Source organism: Rhinolophus sinicus, linkage group LG06 (assembly GCF_036562045.2).
Source record: "Rhinolophus sinicus isolate RSC01 linkage group LG06, ASM3656204v1, whole genome shotgun sequence".
Classification (NCBI taxonomy): Eukaryota; Metazoa; Chordata; class Mammalia; order Chiroptera; family Rhinolophidae; genus Rhinolophus; species Rhinolophus sinicus.
Genome location: NC_133756.1, coordinates 19,137,606 through 19,159,270, shown reverse-complemented (window position 1 = coordinate 19,159,270; position 21,665 = coordinate 19,137,606). Strand labels below are relative to the sequence as shown.

The following is a 21,665-nucleotide window of genomic DNA, read 5'->3' as shown; positions in this document are numbered from 1 at the left end:
GCACAGAGTTGCATACCCAGCGATTATTTGTTGGGTCAGCACTACTGACCATTCCCATCAGGTGGGTAGGAATCATATCAAGCAGACATTCAGGGATTTCCTGATTATAGCTAATTAAAAGAAATTAATAGAAGATGGGACAGCTCCCTGAGTTTATTAGATGAGCCGTTTTCTAGATTAATAGTTGCAATGTACATACAGCTCACTGAAATACAGTATAAGTCCTTGATGAACTTTAGAGTGTTCCATTTTTCTGGCAAGAGGGAAACAAATGCACAATTGCTCATCTCCATGCACTGACAGTCTCCAGGTCTGGATTCTCCCAGGAGGGAGCTTAATTGCTCCATAAGCTTCAAACTCAAGGGCTCCTCAACGCTAAGCTGCATTAAAGTAAAAATGACAAAGATGCCAGTTGACATATTTATTAAATATGCAGATCCTGAAGGAGCTGACGTGGGCTGCTCATGCCAGTGTGGTTACAGATGGGAAGTCAGTATTGCTGCAGCCCTCCTACTGACTGAAGTCTGTACTTAAGGGGCTGGTCAAGACAAACTAGAGATTTAAACCCTGGTCTGGCTGGCTGCAAGCTATCAGCTTCAAGCCATGACTTCAAAACACTGAGGATGTTTTATAGCTTTACCAACTACTGCAAAGCAAGTGTGAATTAGTTGCACAGAACCATTCCTATGTGGCAACTACTTACACCGAGATTTCTACATTCTGCCCCCCTCTAGTCCGGGTCTGCATAACCATTTATCTAGATTTTTTTTTTTTTTTGGTAGTATGAAACATGAATTAATGTGTCAAAGATTTGGGTTAGTAAAATTAGCATGTTTATTCCTAGGCAGTAAGGCTATAATTCACACAGCTTTCAGTAGGTGAATGAGGGTACCAGGGTCTCCAACGTCTACTGCTGCTAATGCCCCGAGATTTACATTTGTTCTTAATCCTCCCAACAACCCTGATAGAAGGCACTGCAGTCCCCATTCAGTAGATGAGGCTTTGTAGACACACAGAGAAAGGTGCCCTGGCCCACATCACTAGTAAGTTGTAGGGAGAGGATTCAAACCCACTTCACACTGGCTCCAAAGCCTAAGCCCTTTGACACCAGGATACAACTTCCAACTGTCTAGATGTTCCCCAGCCTCAAAATGCAGCTTTAAAACTCACAAATTGTACCAGCAATTCCAGGCCCTTGTCTTTAGCCTAATATCATCCCAGAAATACAGATTCCTATGGTCAGTTGATTACCAGGCATCTCAAACTTAAACAGAATTTTTGATTTCCATGTATGTTTTATCCCTGTCCCAAATATCTCTTCCTCTTGTCCATGAAAAAAGGTCTTACCATCTGGTTGCTCAGGCCAAACATTTTGTTGTTATTCCTAATGACTCCCTTTTGATCCTTCATAGCAAATACATTAATACATCTACAAAATATACCCCATATCCATCCATCTCTCCCCATCTCCATTTTAGCCACTTTAGACCAAGTCACCACCACCTCCAGCCTGTGTGAATGCAAAACCTTCCTAAGGAATCTGCTTTCACCTCCACTCTTACAATCCATTCTCTACATGCAACCAAAGTGCGCTTCTTTAAAAACATAAATCATGTCATCTGCTACAGATTGAGTGTTCGTTTCCCCCCAATATTCATATGTTGAAACCTAATGCCCAATGGGATAGTAGTAGGAGGGGGAGCCTTTGGGAGATGCTTGGGTCACGAGGGTACATCCCTCATGAAAGGGATTAGTGCTCTGACCAAAGAGAACCCACAGAGTTCTCTCATCCCCACAGCCAGAAGACGCATCTATGGACCAGAAAGTGAGCTCTCAACAGACACCAAACCTGCTAGCATACTGATCTTAGACTTCCCAGCCTCTAGAACTGTGAGAAATCTGTTGTTTATAAGCCCCTAGATTATGGAATTTTGTTATAGCAGCCCAAACGGACAGAGACATCATCACTTTCCTGCAGAGAGCCTTTCATTTTTTACCCCCACCACACTTAGATCAAAAATAGTTTCAAATGGGTCAATTGAAAAGCACATCTTAGCTTGGCACCCATAACCCTACATGGTGTGGCCCCTAACCACCTCTCAAACCTCTTCTCTCATCCTCCTCGTCCTCTATGCTCCAGCCACATTGGGCTGCTTCCTGTGTTTCAAACATTCCATACTCATTTGGATTGAGGGTTACAACACTAGCGGTTCCTTCCCCTGGTTGCTGCTTACACGCATCCTCTTCAGAGAGCCTTTCCCTGAACACCCAACACCAGTGAACTGACTGTGGCTGCCTGGTCTGCTCCAGCATATTGGTATGCAAGTATGTATCCCAGGGCATTCAGACTACTCGGCATCTCCTGCTCTCAGCTCCATTTACTGTGATGTCACAAATATAGTGGATGCGTGTGACATTCCACTGGTTCAAACCATCAAGGCCCCGCAGATTATACTGTAGCATAGAGTAGGGGCATTAATGTAGCTCTGGGGCAAGACTGAGTATGTCCTGCTGTCCTAAGTGAATGTACTTGCTTCTGATTCTTTTCTATGATGGGGCTTAAAAGAATACATTTACCAGGTCAGTAGCCCATACCAAATGCCAGGAGCTGTTTTGATGTGTTCTAGTGAACATATCACATCCTGTATAACTGCAGTTAGGCTTTCATTTGGTTATGTTTATGGTAATCCATCATCTTCCACCATAATCATTCTTTTTTTTGTTCAGATGTCAGGATGGTGACTTAAATGGGAATACATATCAGTCTAATAGCTACCATTCCACTAGAATCAGTATTGTTATTGATTTTTTCCCTTGCTGGGGTGGGGTATAATTTCAGTGGCAGGCACTTTCCTTTCCCACCATAGTGACTCTTCCTTCACAGATCATAAAATGAACATGAGATTTCTGTGAGCTGATAAGTATATGCATCTCAGTTACGCATTTGGGTCCTAGAGAAATGACCATATTGGATCTACTGTGAAATGGATCAGGACTCAGCTTATTCCTAGCTTCTCCAGGCCTTCACGCTAATAAAATAGTCATGTTGGCATTTGGGGTTTCCTGGAAATAAACAATTCAGATTCTATAGCAGCTCTCAGAAAAGTGGGGTTCTCCTCACTCTCTGGTGTTCAGTACTCTGAAAAATGGCTATAGGAGCCATTTTGGAGCAAGACTGGGGAACACAACTGTATGTACTTTCTGTGGTTTTGTAGAGTCCCTCCTAAAGGGAAGCTGGCCTCACCTTTGGTCAGTGAGGTCTGGATTTGAGAATTGGCTCAAGTCTGGAAACTGCTTGAAGGATCATGATTTTTCTTCCTGGTAGCTGACATCAGGCTTCTGCTTACCTGCTCTCAATATTTTTGGTTAAGTCAAGAAAAATTCTCGTTGTTTACCCATCCATCTTACCATTTGACCACAGGTCCCTGTGGGTGAGGTCCCCGTAGTCACCATCGTGGCTTCGCTGCCCGGCGTATAATCCCATCTGCCTTCACTTTGATAGTTGTTACTCCTGGTCTCTGTTACTCCACAATTCTGTCACGCTCATTAATATTAGGGACAGTTTCATAGCAGTGTCCCTTACTGTTACCCCAGCCAACAGAGCATAACCAACACTGAGCACTTAGGGTGCTGGGGTCCCTTTCACCAGCATATTTCTAATTGCATCAGTGAAGGCTGTCCTCGGGGCCCTCAGAGGTAACACAATTGGTAGGTGGGTTCTCGAATTTCTATAGTAAATCTATTTTAGCACTGACACTTCTTTGCACCTTTTGGCCCTTTCTTAGTACTTTTCCAAGGCAGTCCTAGAATCTTACTTCATTTGCTGCAAGCCATTGTGCGTGCACGCGCTCAAGATTAAAGGCGCCAGAAAACAGCATATTAGGACTGGCTTCAGGTATCTTTTCAGGATGCAAAGTCCTCAGTCACAGGTTAATGCCCCCATGTTGATAGAATCTGATCCAGTCATAGGCAGCTACCATCCCTAACCCCCATTGCACTGGTTCCCTAGCATGCATTCCTAGGAATGTACTTTCAATTTGTGGTGGTGCATATTAACCAGGTGAATAATATTTTTGTCCCCTAAAGCTGATTATTTGAAAAGAATAAAAAAAATAAATAAATAAACCTCTGGCTAGGCTCATCGGAAAAAGAAAAGGTGAGAGGATACAAATTATCAATATCAGGAATGAAAAAGAGTATCCTCTGAGTACAGAGCCTAGAAATAATAACGAATAATAAGGAAATATTATGAAACCACTTAATGCCAATAAATTTGACAAATGAGATGAAATCCAAAAATTGTATGAAATACACAAACTACCCACACTTAAGAAAAAAAAATGGACAACACAAATAGTTCTATAGCTATTAAATAAATTGAATTTATAGTTAAAAACCTTGCCACCAAAACACTCCAGACCAAGATAGTTTCACTGGTCAATTCTACCAAACATTTAAGGAAGAAATAATACCAACTCTTCCAGAAAATAGAAGTGGAGGCAATACTTCCCAGTTCATTTTATGTGGCTAATACTACCCTGATTTAAAAATAAATAAATAAAAACAAAGATATTTAAGGAAAGAAAACTATAGACCAATATATCTTATGAATGCAGATATAAATACCCTTAAAAACAGTTTAGCAAATAAATACAGCACGATATAAAAAGATGAAACATTTTGCCAGATGTATCCCTGGAATGTAAGCTTGGTTTTTAATATTTGAAATCAGTATGATTCACTATAAAAAAAGAAAATCCATATGATTCTCTCAATGGATAAAGAGAAAGCACTGACAAAAATTCAATACCAATTCATAGTTAAAACCAAAATATGAAAACCTCTCTCAGCAAACTCTCAGCTGACCTGACAAAGGGCTCCTAGTGTGGATTTTTTCTAGGCCTAGAAACAATGACAGACCCGGTAGCAATGAACATCCCTGGTGCCTATATTGTGGTCTTTTCTCCCCTTGTACTGTGGTCTTGAAATACCATTTCTCACTAAAAGAAACCAGCATTTCTCAGAAAAGTGGCTGATTTTGGGACTGAGGCAGGAAGTGCACTAGAGAGCAGGAAGACTACCAGAGACCACAAGTATCCCGTCAGAAGGGCTCAGGAGTCAACTTATGAGGCACCCAGTGGTCAGAGAAGGGACACTTGGAGCTTCAATAAGGACAACAGCTACAATGGCTGCAAAACAATACGTATATTTAAACACATTATATGTTCATAAAAAAAATAATAAAGTCATTCACTTTTGTTGAATGATGGGGAACCTTATAGCTTAGAAAACTCATTCTCTTAGAAAACTGGTAGAGGGAAAGAGTGAAAACTCTATCCTGCCTTTCCTGAACTGGAAAATGTGCTAACAACAAAAAGAGAGAAAACTAGACATGATGTACCTTCTGTTGAGAGCATACACCACCACTTACATTTTTTGGGGAAAAAAAAATTAACCTGAATTTGATCAAGACTCTAGATTCAACTGCCAATTTCTATGAAATACAGAGAGGACAGAGGAACATATCAGCCTGTACCATGAGAAAGCAAGTAAAATCCAGACTTAGGTCACCTAAACGTCAAATAACCTAGGTTCTTCCACAAATAAATTGGAAGTAAAAAGATAGAGGAGGAGGGGGATATTTTAGATTAAGAGACTTATGAAACATATGAAATAACAAATGGAATTTGCATTATTTAGGGATTTATCCTAGATGATAAAAACTATAAAGAAATGCAAGGGAGTGATAACTATTAAAATTAAAGATAATAGTTACTTTGAGAGGAAACTGATTGGAATAGAGTATATGGAAGGCTTTGAGTTAGCTCGCAAAGTTCCATTACTTGACCTTGATGGTGTTTACAAGAAGGTTTGTCATCATCCATTAAACTATTCTTTGTTTCATGTGATTTTCCATACCTGCATTTTATTTTATAATTAAAAAAGGTTTTTTTAAAAGCCACTATGAAGAAAGATGAAGAAAGTGATTTGAGTGGGAGAAAATATTTGTACACATATAACCCACAAAGGAAGGAGTATAACAAAAACAAAATAAAGAACTCCAGAAAGTTCTTAGAAAATTGTAATCAACTGTGTCAGGAAATAGCTGGCAAACTCATATTGGTAAACTTGTGGAGAGCATTACATAAATAGACAATTTACAATGTTGAGAATAGGGTGTAGAGATACAACAAGATGACCTCTCTAGGTCTGAAAGGACAAGGGGAGGTAACAGTTTCTAGAACTCAGAAACAGAAAGAGATGGAGACAGCAGCCTGCCAGGAACTGTAGCCTTGTGTCAAAGAAGGCAGTCGCCCCTGTGACTCTGCAGAGAGAGAATAGGCGAGCTAAATACCCCAAGTTCCCATTCCTCCCATCCTCCAATGCTACCCGTTGGCTGAAGTCAAAGAATTGCTGTAATCCATCTGGTCAGCCTTCAGAGACAGAGCACAGTGAAGAAGTTGTGAGGGAACCTGAAGGGGCAAGTGAAAGATGCCCAGTTCCTCAGCCTAGTAGACAAACTGTCAAAAGACTTAAACAGGCAATTCACAAAGAAGGAAATCTAAATGGCCAAAACTCATATGAAAAGATCATCTTCATTTGTAATCAGGGAAATGCTAATTAAAACCACATGAAATGACTCTAATCAGATGAGCAAGAATTTAAAAGTCTGATAGTATCTAGTATTGGCAAGGATACCAAGCAATGGGAACACTCCTCCATTGCTAAGTGTGTCAATTGGTATGACTTTGAAAAACATTTTGGCATTATCTACTGCTCTTATGCTGTGACCCAGCAACTGCACTTCTGGGTACATACCCCAGAGAAAGGCACGTCCAAGTGCACCAGGAGGCCTGCACAAGCGTGCTCCTAGCAGCATTGTTTGCAATAGCCTCACACTGGAAACAGCCCAGATGTCCACCACCTGTAGAATGAATATCTAAGATAGTGTATCCACATGATGAAACACTGTGCAACTATGATAATATTGCTACTCACAAAATATGGATGAATTTTAATACATTATTGGTTGAAAACAGCAGGACAAAAAAAGTACATCATGGGTGATTATATTTATATAAAGTTACAAAACAGGGAAAACTAAATCAAATCATTTAGGCATGTGTAATATATTTATGTGGTAAAAGTATGAAACAAAGCAAGAGAGTAATTTCACAAAAGTCAGGATATGGTCGGTCACCTCTAAGGAGAGGAGCGGTTGGATGTTAGGATCACAGGGGTGGAAGGTGTTGGAGGCAGGTCCAGGGATGCTGGAAATGTTCTATTTCTTTTTAAGGATGTGTTACATTTTATATTTTAAAAAAAAAAGATTTGAAAAGGGTGGCCACTGAAAGATTGATCACAAGTTCTAGGGGCATGGGCAAATCTGAACGACTGGTGAATTTTACTGCAGGATAATCCATTTTGACCACTGTTGAATCCCTACTCCCTTAACCAGTTTTTACTTGAAATAAGTGTTCAGTAAATACCTGTTAAGTGAATGAATGAATGAATGAATGAATGAATGAATGAATGTTTTCAGATGCCTTCATAAGAACCATCTGTCTCAATCACCAGAACATGGTATGCAGGAGAAGCCTGGAGGAAGCTCCGAGGTTCCCCAGCCCTTGAGGGGATTTGCAGACATCGCTGAGAGTTCCATCTGCTGGTGAATGGGCCTCTGAAGTAGCCGAAGGGGACTGTACTAATATAAATCTTGCTATTCCTTATACCCATATCCTCAATGCTAAATGAACCTTGTTGTTTGCTTCTGCTGGTACTTGTATAAACTTGATTGATTGCAAAATAATAAACCTTCTTTAGAGCAAGGATTACTCACTTAATAGATGAGGACTATGGTGGACATGGTTTGTTTACTTTCCATCCATTTCACTTGTCTTCGGTTGTGTAGCCGCCAGGCTAATGGATGAGATTTACCCCCACTTTCAGCTAAAGAGGTGGGCCTGCATTAGCCGACAGCCGAGGCCGGCAAACTTTTTTTCTGAGAGAATCAGTAAGTATTTTAGGCTTTGTAGGCTCTAAGATCTCTGTACCAAATACACTCAACTCTGCCCATGGAGCATGAAAGAAGCTGTAGACAATCCATACACAAATGAATGGGGCTTTGTTCTAATTCAACTACAAAAATGTGTGGCAGAGCAGATTTGGTCTGCGGCCCGTCGTTTGCTCACCTCTAGCTTAGAGCAGCTTTTCTCAACCAAGGTCCTGGTTTGAATCACCAAACATAGCAGATGAGTCCAATGACATGCTCTGTTCTCCCAAAGGGATGGCAGCCCGCGAGCAGAGGCTCCCTAAGTGTGGCCCTCAGTTCTGCAGCATCAACATCACCTGGGCATTAGATAAGAGTGTGCAGTCTCGGTGCCCACTCCTGAATCAGAAACTCCCGGAGTGGGGCTCAGCCGTCTGCATTCTAACAAGCCCTCCAGGCGTTCCGGTGCGAGCTCAAGTTTGAGAGTCTGGAGTCTGGAGTAATCAAGAAAAATTCTTCCCATGGCCACAGTGTAAATTTAAGGGTACAGCTAATCAGTAAATAGAATTTCCCTAATCACAAGGGTTGGTTTAGGAGTGATCTGATATGGGGAAATTTTTCAAACTATTTAACAAGCCGCATAGCAAGGGCACCAACTGATCAGAGTAAGTGCCAGCCAGGTCACAGAGCAGGGTTCTGAAGGCGCCCTCTTACATCAGGCACTAATCCTTTTGTGGGGACAGAGCCAGGAGTGCAGTTTCCAGGCTCTCGGCCTCACGTGGAAAGGTGCTGGCTCAGGTAGTGAATGGCCATCAACTGTGATTGGATGGCCATCAACTGTGGCTATTTGGCTGTCAGCTGTAACCAGTGAGCCATTGGCCACTAATATAACTTAAGTGGCTATGCTAGCAGAAAATGGGGGCTAGCAAGAAGATGGTGGCTGAGCTAGCAAGCACAGACTGTAGTTAGCATGGTGGATTGCAGCTAGCAAGTGGGGTTGATTGGTTGTCAGAGAAGCAGACGGCAGGTTGCGGATCTTGTGGTTCCTGCCTCCTGTGTCTCCAACCCAGCCGCCAGTGAGAATATAGTGGTATGACTCCCCTATCTATGGCTCCATGGGTGTTCCTTTTTGGCCTCACCATATCCTGCGTTCTTGTGGGGGGAGCTGGAGCTGAGTGCCCGCAGGACACCTTTCCTTGAATCCTGGCTTGGTCTGCAGAGTTCTGGGGGAGAAGCCAGAGAACCAGGGTAGAGGAAGGACATTTAAGTGGGAAGCAGCTATTGGGGATGGGGAGTAACTATTGACCAACTGTAGAGAAGTGTTTCACTATTTTAACAACTGGTACAGCTGTACCAGAACACACCAGCTGCAAAGCTGCCCTGGTTCAATTGACACAAGCCCTTCAGTGATTGTGGAAATAGCAGCCTGTTCCCGCTGCACATGACATGTGTCCATCCATGAAGATATCAACCTAAAGACGAAGCCAACTCAGGGAGAAGTGCACAGCTGAAAGAACTAGAGAGAAATGGAGTCACATCCCCCGGACGGAGCCGCTCTAAAATTCATCCTATTTCTGGATGTTCTATTCACTTGACCCAGTTTGAGTTGAATTTTCTAGCCTTTGTATCTGAAGGCATTGTATCTGCTGAAACCACACACACACACACACACACACACACACACACACACACACACACGTGAGGCCCAGAGAGGTATCATAAGGGAAACACGTTTCTGAAGGCCTGACAAAACTTTCTTCTTCCTTCCTGGATTTGGATAGTGTAGCCCCTCCCTTCTTCATCAAGGGTCTGGGGGAGGGAACAGCTCAGGCACCCTTCACCCCAGCTGCGTGTTGGGCCGGCTACAAGGCTTGTTTATTAGTGAAATGCATCTGATCAGAGAGGCCCGCCTGACAAGTTCATTACATATCAATTTAATTAGCTGATTTACATTTAATTTACATTTCAATTAATGTCTTTAGCGACAAAACGCCGCCTTAATAGGGTAATTGCCTGTTAGGCAATATGTAAAAGAATAAATAGTCACATTCTGAGGAAGAATTCCTATTTTCAATTTTTTATTACCATAAATAACTGAAATAATTATTGCTCTTAAGGGCCACGTCCTCGTTTCCCTCTGGGCCTAATTATAAAGACTTAGTACCTCGTTAAGCAAAATGGTTTTGGAGTCACAGAAAAACATTACTGGAATCGTGACTCATTAGTTTCAACAAAAAGGGGAAAACTGTGATGGTTACATTTGGGGGGATTGGGGGGGTCTGACGGTTAACACTGGCCAGCTTTGTCCTCTCTGAGCCGCCGTCAGGATGGCAGGAGGTGTTTCTGTTTTGCACACCTGTTGGGATATTGGTCTGGGAGTTGCTCAAATAGCCTCTTTTAAGTATTTCTGGAGATGAGGAGCTTAGTACCTCCTGAGGGGGCTTTATAGAGCTCTGGATTTTAAAAGTTCTTTCTTATGTTAATTTATAATCTGCTCTCCCTTTCCCCCCACCCCCCACCCATCAATTGTGGTAGATTGTTTTGCCTGCTAAAGAATATGTTTTGCCAGGGGTATAATTATGAGATAACCATTATTATGTAATAAGAAACACTGACCTCCCAGAATAGGCAGGAATAGAAATTAGTGGAAAGGAGGGCAAATGGTCTGAGAAATGGGGTGACTGAGACTGACTTTTGAGAGTACAAGAGGAAAAGCTGCCATTCACCCAAGGTGAATACTGGGGCAGAGGAAGGGACAGAGGTTTGGGTCTGAAAGGTCAGATACCAGAGTCACCGTGCAAATATGGCTGGCTTGTTCCTTCAAAGGTGGCTGGGTATTTAAGCTGAAAGAGCAAGTAATAAGAATTGAAAACATTAGGGCCAAAGTATGGGGTTTCTTTAGGATAGGGTTATCCTTCCTCGAAGAACCTGTCAAGTTTCAAGGCCTGCAGCATCTTTTGTACTCTGTTGGGCTGTCTTCAACAGTGCCACCACGTGGGAGCAAGAGGCAACAGCAGGAGTGGAATACCCGCTGCTCTGTTCTGCCACTATTTGTCTGTGACAGCCTAACAGACCCACGTTTGGATTTGATCCTTAGACAATCAGAGGAAGAAAGAGAGGATTTTGGAAAGAGATACTGGAATTTCAGAAAATAACTCTTCTAAGGGATGAGGGAAGGGAGAATGTGATTATTTGATTAGAAAAAACGTTACTATATTTGCACCCTAACATTTTGGAGGTGTTCGTCCCAGTTAGGTGACCACTGGTCCTAGCTTTCCCCTCTCCCAGCAAGCTTCCAGATTGCTCTATGTCAGCCCTTCCGAAATTAAATGATAGCATTTAATTCCCTCATTCCACCTTTGCTCACTCCTGAATCACATTTCCAAGGTGAACCTCTAACCCTCCACTCCCTCTCAACCACGTTTGTTTTTTTCAGGTAAGGTTTTCAGATCCCTTGACACCTTAGGATTTATTGAGAGCCTTTTTAAAAGCAAATACCAAAATCTGAAGGCAAAGTCCCGCATCAGTCAACACAATGCAGGGTGAAGGAGGCTATCAGGATGGCGGCAGCTGGTCCTCACCAGCATGGGGTATCTGGAGCTATCTTTGCTCTTCCTGTTATGTTTCTGATAAGCTTACAGCAGTGAGTCTCAGCCCTATCAGACCCAATGCTCCTTTTTTACAACAAATATGTTGTAACACATTTTTTTCTATAGGAAATAAACAGAAAATGTAACTTGTATTCATGTACAACTTTTGAAAATTCATATATTATTCTAGCTGCAATATAAAGGAGAAATAAAAGAGAAGTAACATGTGGTAGAATAATATTTCCATAGGTAAATTCTCTGGCACAACTACATAAAAACGTGAAGAAGTAGCGCATGCTTTCATCTCTTTATAAAACTATCTGCCTGTGAGAACTGCAGATGCAAACTGACTCAGTCAGGTGTGTTGAATTGGCGATGCAAATACTACCAGTAGCTGAGAGTGGTGTGTTTTTCTAAACTCTGATAGAATGCTGAACAAAATATAGTTTCCTCTTGATTTAAAAAAAAATAAAGATGCATTATTCCTGGAAAAACTGCTCTGTATTAAGTTGTGCCAAAAACTACTTTGTGTTTATATGTGAAGTGAAGTTAGGCTGTAAATTCAGATGTTTCTAAATAAGCTTTTCACCTATAAGAATATGTGAAGGGGTACGATTTGGGCAATTGGTTATGTAGGACTGCTTGGAATTTCTGAATACTTCCCACTAAGTGCCAGGAGCAGCCCCCAATTATTGTGACAGTTATTTTTCAAAGACCCACATATTTCTGAAACACTCGCAAGGTGATATCATCCCCTGGAGAATCATTTATCTATAGCAATGCAGATTTATGCCTCAGTTTCCCTTCTTTCCAACCCCAATTCTTTTTGGATTTCTTTCCTAAACCTCAGCTCCCTGCCTTCCTCTTATCAGTGCCCAGGGGCCTAGGGAAGTAGGACTGGACTGGTTCCTTTATTCTCAGCTTTTCCTCACTGGATAGATTACTCAGGGCTCCCATATAGAACGTCATCATACTCTGAAAATCATACGAACTATGGTTGTAGCCTTTATGGATCATGAGAGGGTCTTGCTTGTCCACCGTGGGAACTGCAGCCTCTCATGGCAGTGTCCCACCTGCTATCTTGTATGTACCATGTTGGTGCTCACCGGCCAGACTTCCAACTGCCAGCACCTGTAATTTTCTGCTTTCTGCAGCTACTGGAACCCACTCTGCCCACATGCCAGGCCAAGAAGGGCTGGACTTACCACTGTTAACCAATGGCTGACGGGATAGATGGATAAAGACACTAGATTCCTCACCCCTTGGACGGGATCATTCTAAGGTGTATATTCTACACTGGATCTCAGTGGAGTTAAGCTCCAGCTGCCCCCAATCATAACCTGCTTGAAAACACACCCTTTATTGGCCTCCTTCCTTCTCTGATTTATTTCCTGGGCTCACCACCTCAATAAACAACTTGTACTCAAATAATTCTCTGAGGGTTCTGGGGAAACAGAAGCTAAGACAGGAAGTCTGGGAGAGCAAAGCTTCCAGGAATCCTGTTTGCATAAGGACACCTGGGGAGAAAGAATGAGCGGGGCTTGAACCTGATGGCTGAGCCCAGATTCCTAGGACTTGAATCTTCAAGTAAATTGGTTCTCACAGGGTGCCCTCCAGCAGGACCCACAGGTTTGCAAGGAACTCATCCTACAGCAGGAGGCCTGTGACTCCTGTCGTGGAATTTTTGTAGCTCTGGGCTGTCAGGGAAGTCATGTTTTGCCCTTGATACTGGATGCTACCATTCAACTGACTTCCAACGGCCCTGGAGAACATGATCCCCATTCTTCAAGAATGGATATGAGCATCAGAAAGGGCATTTCCCTTTGGTAAGCTTTATAAATAACTGTTTTCAGTAGGTTACCAGACCCTCTGAAGTGTGACTGAGGGGGATGTTTTCACTGGCTGGAGAGACTTCCCCTTCAAGGGCCCGTGTAGGGAAAGCAGAGAAGCAAAGGTGAAGAAACCGCTCTAAAGAATGTCAGTGAGGGCAGTGAAGGTTCAGGTCTCTATCCTTCTTTTCATGGGGTAGTAGCACCAGTTGACAAAGCCTCACAGTCAGTGGAGAATGACTGTGGCACCCATGGCTGCCGGCCTCAGTGGTTCCTGAGGACCCCCTTCACCAGCCCACCCTGATGGGGAAGCAAGGGATCCCGGGCAGGCCCTGCAATCCCAGGGGCTTTGCTGAGTGGGGGCTTGAGTCAGAGGCCTTGGGTGCTGATAATGACACTTGTATGCATTGGCAGAGCTGGGGGCCCACAATCTGATACAGCAAGTGGCCTATTTTGCTTTGGTCAGCGCATTCCAAAGCTACTCTGTAACTTCAAACTAGACAGAGTCTTTCTTTTCCTCTTTACGGTTTACTGGCAAAGTATCAAATGTTTTATAGGGCAAATGCTGCCATCCGCCCAGCTGTGCTCAGCGGTTACTGCCAGTGAGGATGTTTCAGTTGGGACACTTCAGGTTTAAAAGCCCGCCTCTGAATGCAGCTCTTCATGCCCTTTAAATGTTCTGAATCAAAGAGGCACACAGGGCCGGTTGGCGATTGGCATAGCAACCCTGCCATAGCAATGAGAATATAGCCTTTTGCATGGCTAGAACAGCTGGGGTGAAGAGGAGGGAGAGAAACAGGCAGCATACCCAGGAGGTCAGAAGCCCCAGTGGATGAGCAAAGTGAGGTTCCCCAGCTCAGGTGAGGCAGAGGTACCGATGACACCTCACCAACAACCTTCTCAGGTGTCAGCACTACAGTTCCGTCTTCTCCTCTCCCTCCTTTCCCTCCCTCTCACATCTATTCATTCATTGAGTGCCCACTATGTGACGACAAACAGATTTATTGTAGATGCCAGAGGCTTCAGGACCCTTCACTTGCTCCTTCCCCAGTACTGTGTTCACCTGTTTTATGCTTCTGTAAATTGCATAAGGAAGTTTTTAATGGCAGTCTTCTAAGACCTTTGTCTCTTTCCACTCCAATGTCTCCTCTGCCTCAGTTGCCTTCACAGATGGTAGTAATCAAGTCACATGGCATTTTGGGGATCCAGCTAAGGGGAAGTCTAGTTGAAGTTTGGGTTTAGTGGGTTATATTTATGGGCTTCGCTGTCACTTCCTAAGTAAACTTCAGTTATTGCCAGCCATCCCCAGTATAGGGACAGCTTCCAGGAACACTGCTACTGCCCACTGGACTCACTCACCCAGCACTGCCACCCAAAAGTGCAGGGTCTCTGTAACAGAGACATCCATCGGCCACTAGCCATTGAGTGAGTGCTGTCAGTTCAGAGAGTGTGCACGATCGCTACTGCACAGGAGATGCAAGATGCCCTGAGTTCTCACAGCACCCAACACAAGGAACTTGAAAGAGGTTTCCAAAACAACAGTCTGAAAAATGTACAAAACATGACCATTAAGGAGGTGTGAAGCTAAAATGAACTTTTCTGAATTCCAGAAAATAAAAACTCAATTTGGATCAATCATGCTAGAAGAAAGACTGAATTATCTTTCTGTTCTGTAAAAAGAAAATGATCTTACAAAAACCATAGTCATATGAAGAGGTGATCAAAGAGAAACTACTGGAAATACAGGAAGAAAACTATCACAGAGGTATGTCAAGTAGTTAATTAACAAAATTATCCTGTGATTTTTCTGGATTTTGGCTTTAAAAAAAAATTAAACTTGTGATTTGTTCTTTCACGTTAAATAAATATTCACATTCCTATTTAATTTTCCATTAATAAATTTTATATTCTTTTTCTTAAAGAGTCCTCTGCAAATTATATAAGCTTCAGGGTCCACAAAACCTGGCACTGCCGAGGCACAATGATAGCTACTGGAAACAGCCAAGACCTGGCCCTTGACTTCAAGGAACTCACAGGCTGCCTGGCCAGCCCTGTACATAAACCAACAATTACACAGAGCATCACCAGGAAGTTCAGGGCTTTGGCCAACCTCCCAACCCCTGACTCAGGTTTTTTCTTCTTCTTCAGATATGAATTGTTAGGGGCTAGTGGACCTTGCTTGCTCTCACGGTGCTTCCGTCCCTCCATTCTCCCCCTTACATCTGAAGCCTTCTCAGACTCCTCTCCTCCTCACACCCAAACCTCAGAACCCATTCCACCTCACTGTGCAAAGCACAACTGTGCTGGGCTATCCTCCTATGTCCTCTGGGTTTCCCTGTTCATACCTGTAGAAAAGTCTTGAAATTGTTTTTCCAAACAGACACAGTTCTTTCCAGAAGAGGAATTAGGCCATCTGCCTTAAGATAATTTATTTCTTCCCCACTTGGTCTATCCCAACTCTCTTTCCTCTTCCCTCATGCGACCACCTCCAGTGAGCTGTGTTTTCCTATACAGTTCTGACAATATGATTAGAAAGTTGAGAACATCTAGAAAGATTCAAAGGAAATAGGATGTCATGGGCTGTGAGGAAAGAGCTTTCTCTAATCCCTGGCCTACATGAGTTGGGCTGGGTCCTGTTGGTGGTGGGGAGCGCCAGGGGAAGAGCTGGGCCATCTCTGTCCAGACCAGGAGCTCTGTAAGCACAAAAGCTTGTCTTGTTCTCTTCTGTATCTCCAATGCTGGGTGGCAGGGACTCAATAAGTATTCAACGAAGGGAGGATAGAGAGGGATAGAGGGACATACTAGCACTGAAATTACTTTATTTTATAAAAGACATGTCCCCAAACCTTTCTGTGTCTTCATTTGAAAGAAGTCTTCCACTTTCCTATGTGTACAGTATTCCTCCTTCCCTGGGCAGCAAGGTGATTTCTGTGAATTGAGGCTTTTATTTTCTACCCCCTTTTTCTCCTCTTCAAGGACAATGAAGTCACCCCATTCTCTGGGTAGACTGTATTACAACACTCCAGCCGCAGTGCTACAGCTTAGGAGGGCGACTGATCACTTCACATGGTCTCCAAAGAAGATGGAAGGGACATGATAAAGGGAATTTGAGCTGCGGTGATGCAGAATGGCTGAAGGAACTGGGGCTGAGAAACCTGGAGAAGAAAAAAAGTCATGCGGACTGGTGAGGAGGGAGCAAATGTGTTCTAAGTAGCTCCAAACCATTAAATGGATCATTGTGTGGGACCTGGAGAAGGTAGATTTTGTCTCATTGTAAAAGAGAACTTTGTAATAGGCACAGCCATGTGGCCCTGGGAAAGGTAGTCTCATGATGCCAGGACCCCTGCTAGCCTATGTGGCATCTTTGTGTGAATCAGCCCGTCGCAGCCTAAAACAATGGCACTCAGCCCCCACTTGCTACTTTGGGCAGGTACCCTAGTGCGGAGCACAACTGGCCCTGTCTTATGTGGTAACTCTTTGGAAGGTAGTGAGCCTTCTGTCACTGGGAGCATTCAACCAATGACTGGACGATCTGTTCTGGTTCTGTAGGGAATATTTCCTATAAGCCTGCTTATGATTATCTAACCCTGATATGCTAGGTAGAGGGAGAGGGAGATGAAGAGAAATTAAAATGGGATGCGAGGTGGAGAGCTGGAGAGAAAGGAAAATGGAGGGGAAGAGAGAAGAAGGGGAAGGGAGATAGAGGAGAAAGTGAGAGAGCAGAGAAAGAGATTGATTTATCATGTTAATCTTATATCCCAAATCCAACTGCGTTGCCCTCATTTATGAGCAAATAATTTCTAACCCTATCTGCCACAAGATGTTAATCCCTATCCTATTATTTCTTCTGTCCTGCTTGCTATTTGAGTCCCATTTTTGTTCAAGGTGAAACCATGGGCTGAACCCTAATCATTCTTTTCAGTGTTTTTCAACCTGCTTACCAATGAAATCACCTATAGAGTCCATATATATATATATTTTATACACATATATAAAATCTGCACCTTTGGTAATGAAGCCCAGGCACCTATATTTTTTAAATTTCTCCAGGAGATTCCAGTCAGGATTGAGAACCACTAGCTCTCAGTCATGAAATTCCTTTTCTCAAGTGTGAGCTATTTCACTTCTAGCCTCCCCTACAGCTGCAGGAGTTCCTGTGACCTATACCGGAGGTCTGTAGGGATGCTTCTAAAAAACTTTCATTTCCCTATAAAAAGGGATGGGCATGACTTTCTAGGTTGCTAGGGCTTACTTTTTGCCTTTTTCCTGGTTTGAATTTAGACAACAAGCCTGAAGACAACCAGCATGAAGACAAAAAAAGCATTAAAACCACAATGTGAAATGGAAAGGTAGTAAGGCCTGGGCTTTCAAACCAGGCGAGTTTCTGCAGCAACCCTCTCCTGACTACCTCTAGACTTCTTGTCATGTGAGATAACTATCTTTATTTTTTAAGCCAATGATGATTGTGTTCTATATTATTGCAAGTAAAAGCAATTTACCTGAGCATTTGATATTTTCTTGTGGTGAAAGCTATTATAATTGGAAAAAGAGAAGTATGGCCCACGCAAATCTTCAGAGTTCAGCAAATGAGGGTTCCTACGATGAAAATGTACAATGGATTTGAGATCAACTTTTTTACTGGTTGCATTGGGTTGTTAGGGCTGCCATTAAACAACACACATTTATTTTCACCTATTTCTGGATGCTGGAAGTCCAGGTAGGATGGAGGTGTTAGTAGGGTTCCTTTCTTCTGAGGCCTCTCTCCTTAGCTTATAGATGGTTGCCTTCTGTGTCTCTGCATGATCTTCCCTCTCTGTATGTGTCTGTGTCCTAATCACCTCTTACAAGGACGCCATTGGATTAGGCCACCCCAATAACCTCATTGAACCTTAATTACCTTTTTAAAGACCCTGTCTCCAAATACAGTCAAATTCTGAGGTACTAGAGGTCAAGACTTCAACCTGAGAATCACAGGGGACACAATTCAGCCCATAATACTAGTGATTAAAATTTGGCCAGGAACAGGATGTTGCTGGTTGGCTTAGACCAGTGTTTCTCACTCATGACTATAATTATCTAGATAAACTTTAAAAATATTTCTATATATTTTAAACCTAGGCCTCGCTCCCAAAGGTGCTGATTTAATTGGTCTGGGTGGGACCAGATTTATATAATTTCAGGTGTCGTCAACAATTATTTCTCTGAGAGTTGGTTAAACCAATGAAAGAAAAGCTTCTACTTTATTTATTTTTAAAAGTCCCCCAAACTTTGAGGGTCAGGTGAGAAGCCAGTCTCATTCTAATGGACAGAAGCTGGGGGAGGAGCCATGTAGAAAGGGATCTTCAGTGTAGGGGTCAGGCTGCACATCTTGTTCAGAAAACGGAGAGAGGCCAACTCATTTCCACTCCTCTTTCCTGTAAGAACAAGGGGGAAATGAAGACACCCAAAGGCATTGGTAGCTGTATTCTGGAAGAAGAGTCAGAATGGAACATCCAGGGGTGCACGAGGTGGGAGGGCAGTCAGTACAAATATGGCCTTCTGGTGTTTTTTTTTTGTCCACACCCCCAATTCCCTCATTAATAGGCCTGATTTATTTTCAGGTACTGTTATTAGACTTTAGTTTGTTGAAACTGTCAGGTAGCCTAGGAAGGGACTGTTTGTCACTCTCAGTGCTAAGAAACCAACCCCAGTAGTCACTGCAGAGATGTTATTTATTTCCTGAGAGTGTGACTTTCAAAAGTCTCTGAGGTCACATTACTTGTGTCCTGATTTTTACATTTGCAATTCCAGTTGCAAAATTAATTCTGGACTAGTTTAAAAATTTTACAGTCAGCTTGTTTAACTTCTAATCCACCTGCAGTTTTTGACCAAGTACTGTATTAGTTTCCTCTCACTGCTGTAACAAATCACCACAAACTTAGTGGCTTAAAACAGCACAGATTTATTATCTTACAATTCTGGAGGCCAGAAGTCTGACATGAATCTTACAGGGCTCAAATCAAACTGTTGGCAGGGCTGGTGCTCTGGAGTCTCCAGGGGGATTCCGTTCCTTGCCTTTTCCAGTTTCTAAAGGCTGCCCTCGTTTGGTAGCTCATGGCCCCATATCACATCACCTTTTCTCCCTCTTCTTCTATTATCACATTGCCCTCTTTCTGACTGACTTCTGGTTCTTTTGTAATTAACATAAGGCCCACCAGGATCAAGCAGGATACTCTCTCCATCTCAAGATCACTAACTTGATCACATCTACAAAGTCCTTTTGCCATAGAAAGTAACATTCACAGGTTTCAGGGATTAGGATGTAGATATCTTTTGGAGGCCATTATTCCGTTCACCACAAGTACTCAGTGTCCCAGGTGCTTACATCTTGAGTTGTGGACAAAACAAATGGTATTTACATCAGAATCTCCCTCTTTCCCCAACAGCTATCTAGTTCTAAAACCACAAAAGGACCCTTTCTCATTCGGAAATTCTTCCCTAGGCTGGATGTGATTTACAGCAAATGCAATGCTGTAGCCCTTAGGGGACCCTTGTGCAGGTGCCCAGCTCCTTATATTTCCTGAAATGAGAGTACAGTTGTCTCAGTAGGCCTCTCAGTAGGTTGGAAGTAATGCCAAATTCCAGCAGACCCAGTTTGTAACTAGGGTTCAGAACTTTTACAGTTCTCCTATGCCCACCTCTTGTTTTTCAAAAGCAAGCTCTTCTATTACACGTCCTTTTTCCCTAAGGCTGCTATATGAGAAATTGGAAGTGATTCTTCATTGGCTTATTACTTTCTAAACCTCAGTCAGAGGAATGGCAATCTAATTATTATTGATCGAAGTAGCATATCTTGCATGGGGAGACAAGATTAATAAAATAAAACATTCTTCTGGGTATTTATTATTATAGTTGCATAATACATTTTAAGTCAAAACATGTTTTTTTTCCAAGGGGTACAATTCATCCCATTCTATATAAGAAAATTCCAGCTAGGGTGATTTCTGCTTTATCTTTTCATTCCAAACTATATTAGAAATTTTACAAGTCTTGTTTCTCTTAAACCTTTTATACCATTCTCAGTGATAAATAAGTCTACAGTCTAGTGTTAGAGGTTTATAAATAGTTCTGCTTTAATGTATATAGGAGCATTCTGAGAATCAACTTAAGGGACAGACACTTGCTTTCAGAAACAAATTTCTGTTCAAATGTAAGATCATAATGATATATTATATACGAGGTGTGATGTTTAAAATACAGTGAATGTTTAAATATGGTGAATGTTTAAATAAAAAAATTTGCTACAGTAAAAGAAACCAAGGGGACAGAGCCAGGAGTACAGTTTTCAGGCTCTCGCCCTCATGTGGAAAGGTGCTGGCTCAGGTAGTAAATGGCCATCAACTGTGATTGGATGGCCATCAGCTGTGGCTAGTTGGCTGTTAGCTGTAACCAGTGAGCCATTGGCCACAAATATAACTGCTGTTGCTACGCTAGCAGCAAATGGGGGGCTAGCAAGAAGATGGTGGCTGAGCTAGCAAGAGCAGATTGCAGTTAGCACAGAGGATTGCACCTATCAAGTGAGGTTGGTTGACAGAGAAGTGGAAGTCAGGTTGCGGATCGTGTGGCTCCTGCCTCCTGTGTCTCCAACCCAGCCGCCAGTGAGACTATAGTGGTATGACTCCCCTATCTATGGCTCCGTGGGTGTTCCTTTTTGGCCTCACCATGTCCTGCGTTCTTATTCTGGGAGTGGGACTAGAGATCCCGCATGACGTCCCACATGCCACCTCGCATGACAGACACATTGCCATTAATCCCCCTGAAAATATTCCTCCTCACCTCAAATGCTTCCATCATTCTTGCCATGTTCTGACACAGTTCTGGAAGTCCTCTTTCGTGAGTGTCTTTACTTTATCCTCCATCATGACGACGCTCCATGTCACTCATCGCTTTTGATAGGCACTTTCTGTCAAATAAAAACATTACGGTGTGTCCTCATCCACCTTATTCACCAGATCTGGCACCATGTGACTTCTGGCTCTTCCCCAAAGTCAGAATAACCATGAAAGGTAAACGTTTTGAATCGATTCAGGACATCGAGGCAGCCACGACAGCACAACTGAAGACACTCACAAAAGAGGACTTCTAGAACTGCTTCAAAAAGTGGCAAGAATGATGAGATAAGTGCGTTTGAAGCAAGGGGAGTATTTGGAGGGGGATTAATGGCAATGTGTCTTTTACTGCAGTAAAATTTTTTAAAAATTTAAACATTCACCATAG

The 21,665-nt window shown here is 42.7% G+C and overlaps 1 protein-coding gene across 2 annotated transcripts in view; it reads left to right on the top strand.

The window, feature by feature from the left end:
* The window catches only part of AGBL4 (AGBL carboxypeptidase 4), a 1,099,729-nt gene extending 1,078,249 nt beyond the window's left edge, over positions 1-21,480 (top strand). Inside the window, exon 13 of one of the 2 annotated variants that reach the window (XM_074334699.1) lies at positions 16,386-21,480. In XM_074334699.1, coding sequence (XP_074190800.1) covers positions 16,386-16,506 — 121 coding nt within the window. In that variant the 3' untranslated portion in view covers positions 16,507-21,480. Of the gene's footprint in view, positions 1-7,578; positions 8,031-16,385 lie in introns of those variants that run through there. The other variant, XM_074334701.1, reaches the window with a different exon arrangement.
* The last annotated feature ends 185 nt before the right edge of the window (positions 21,481-21,665 follow it).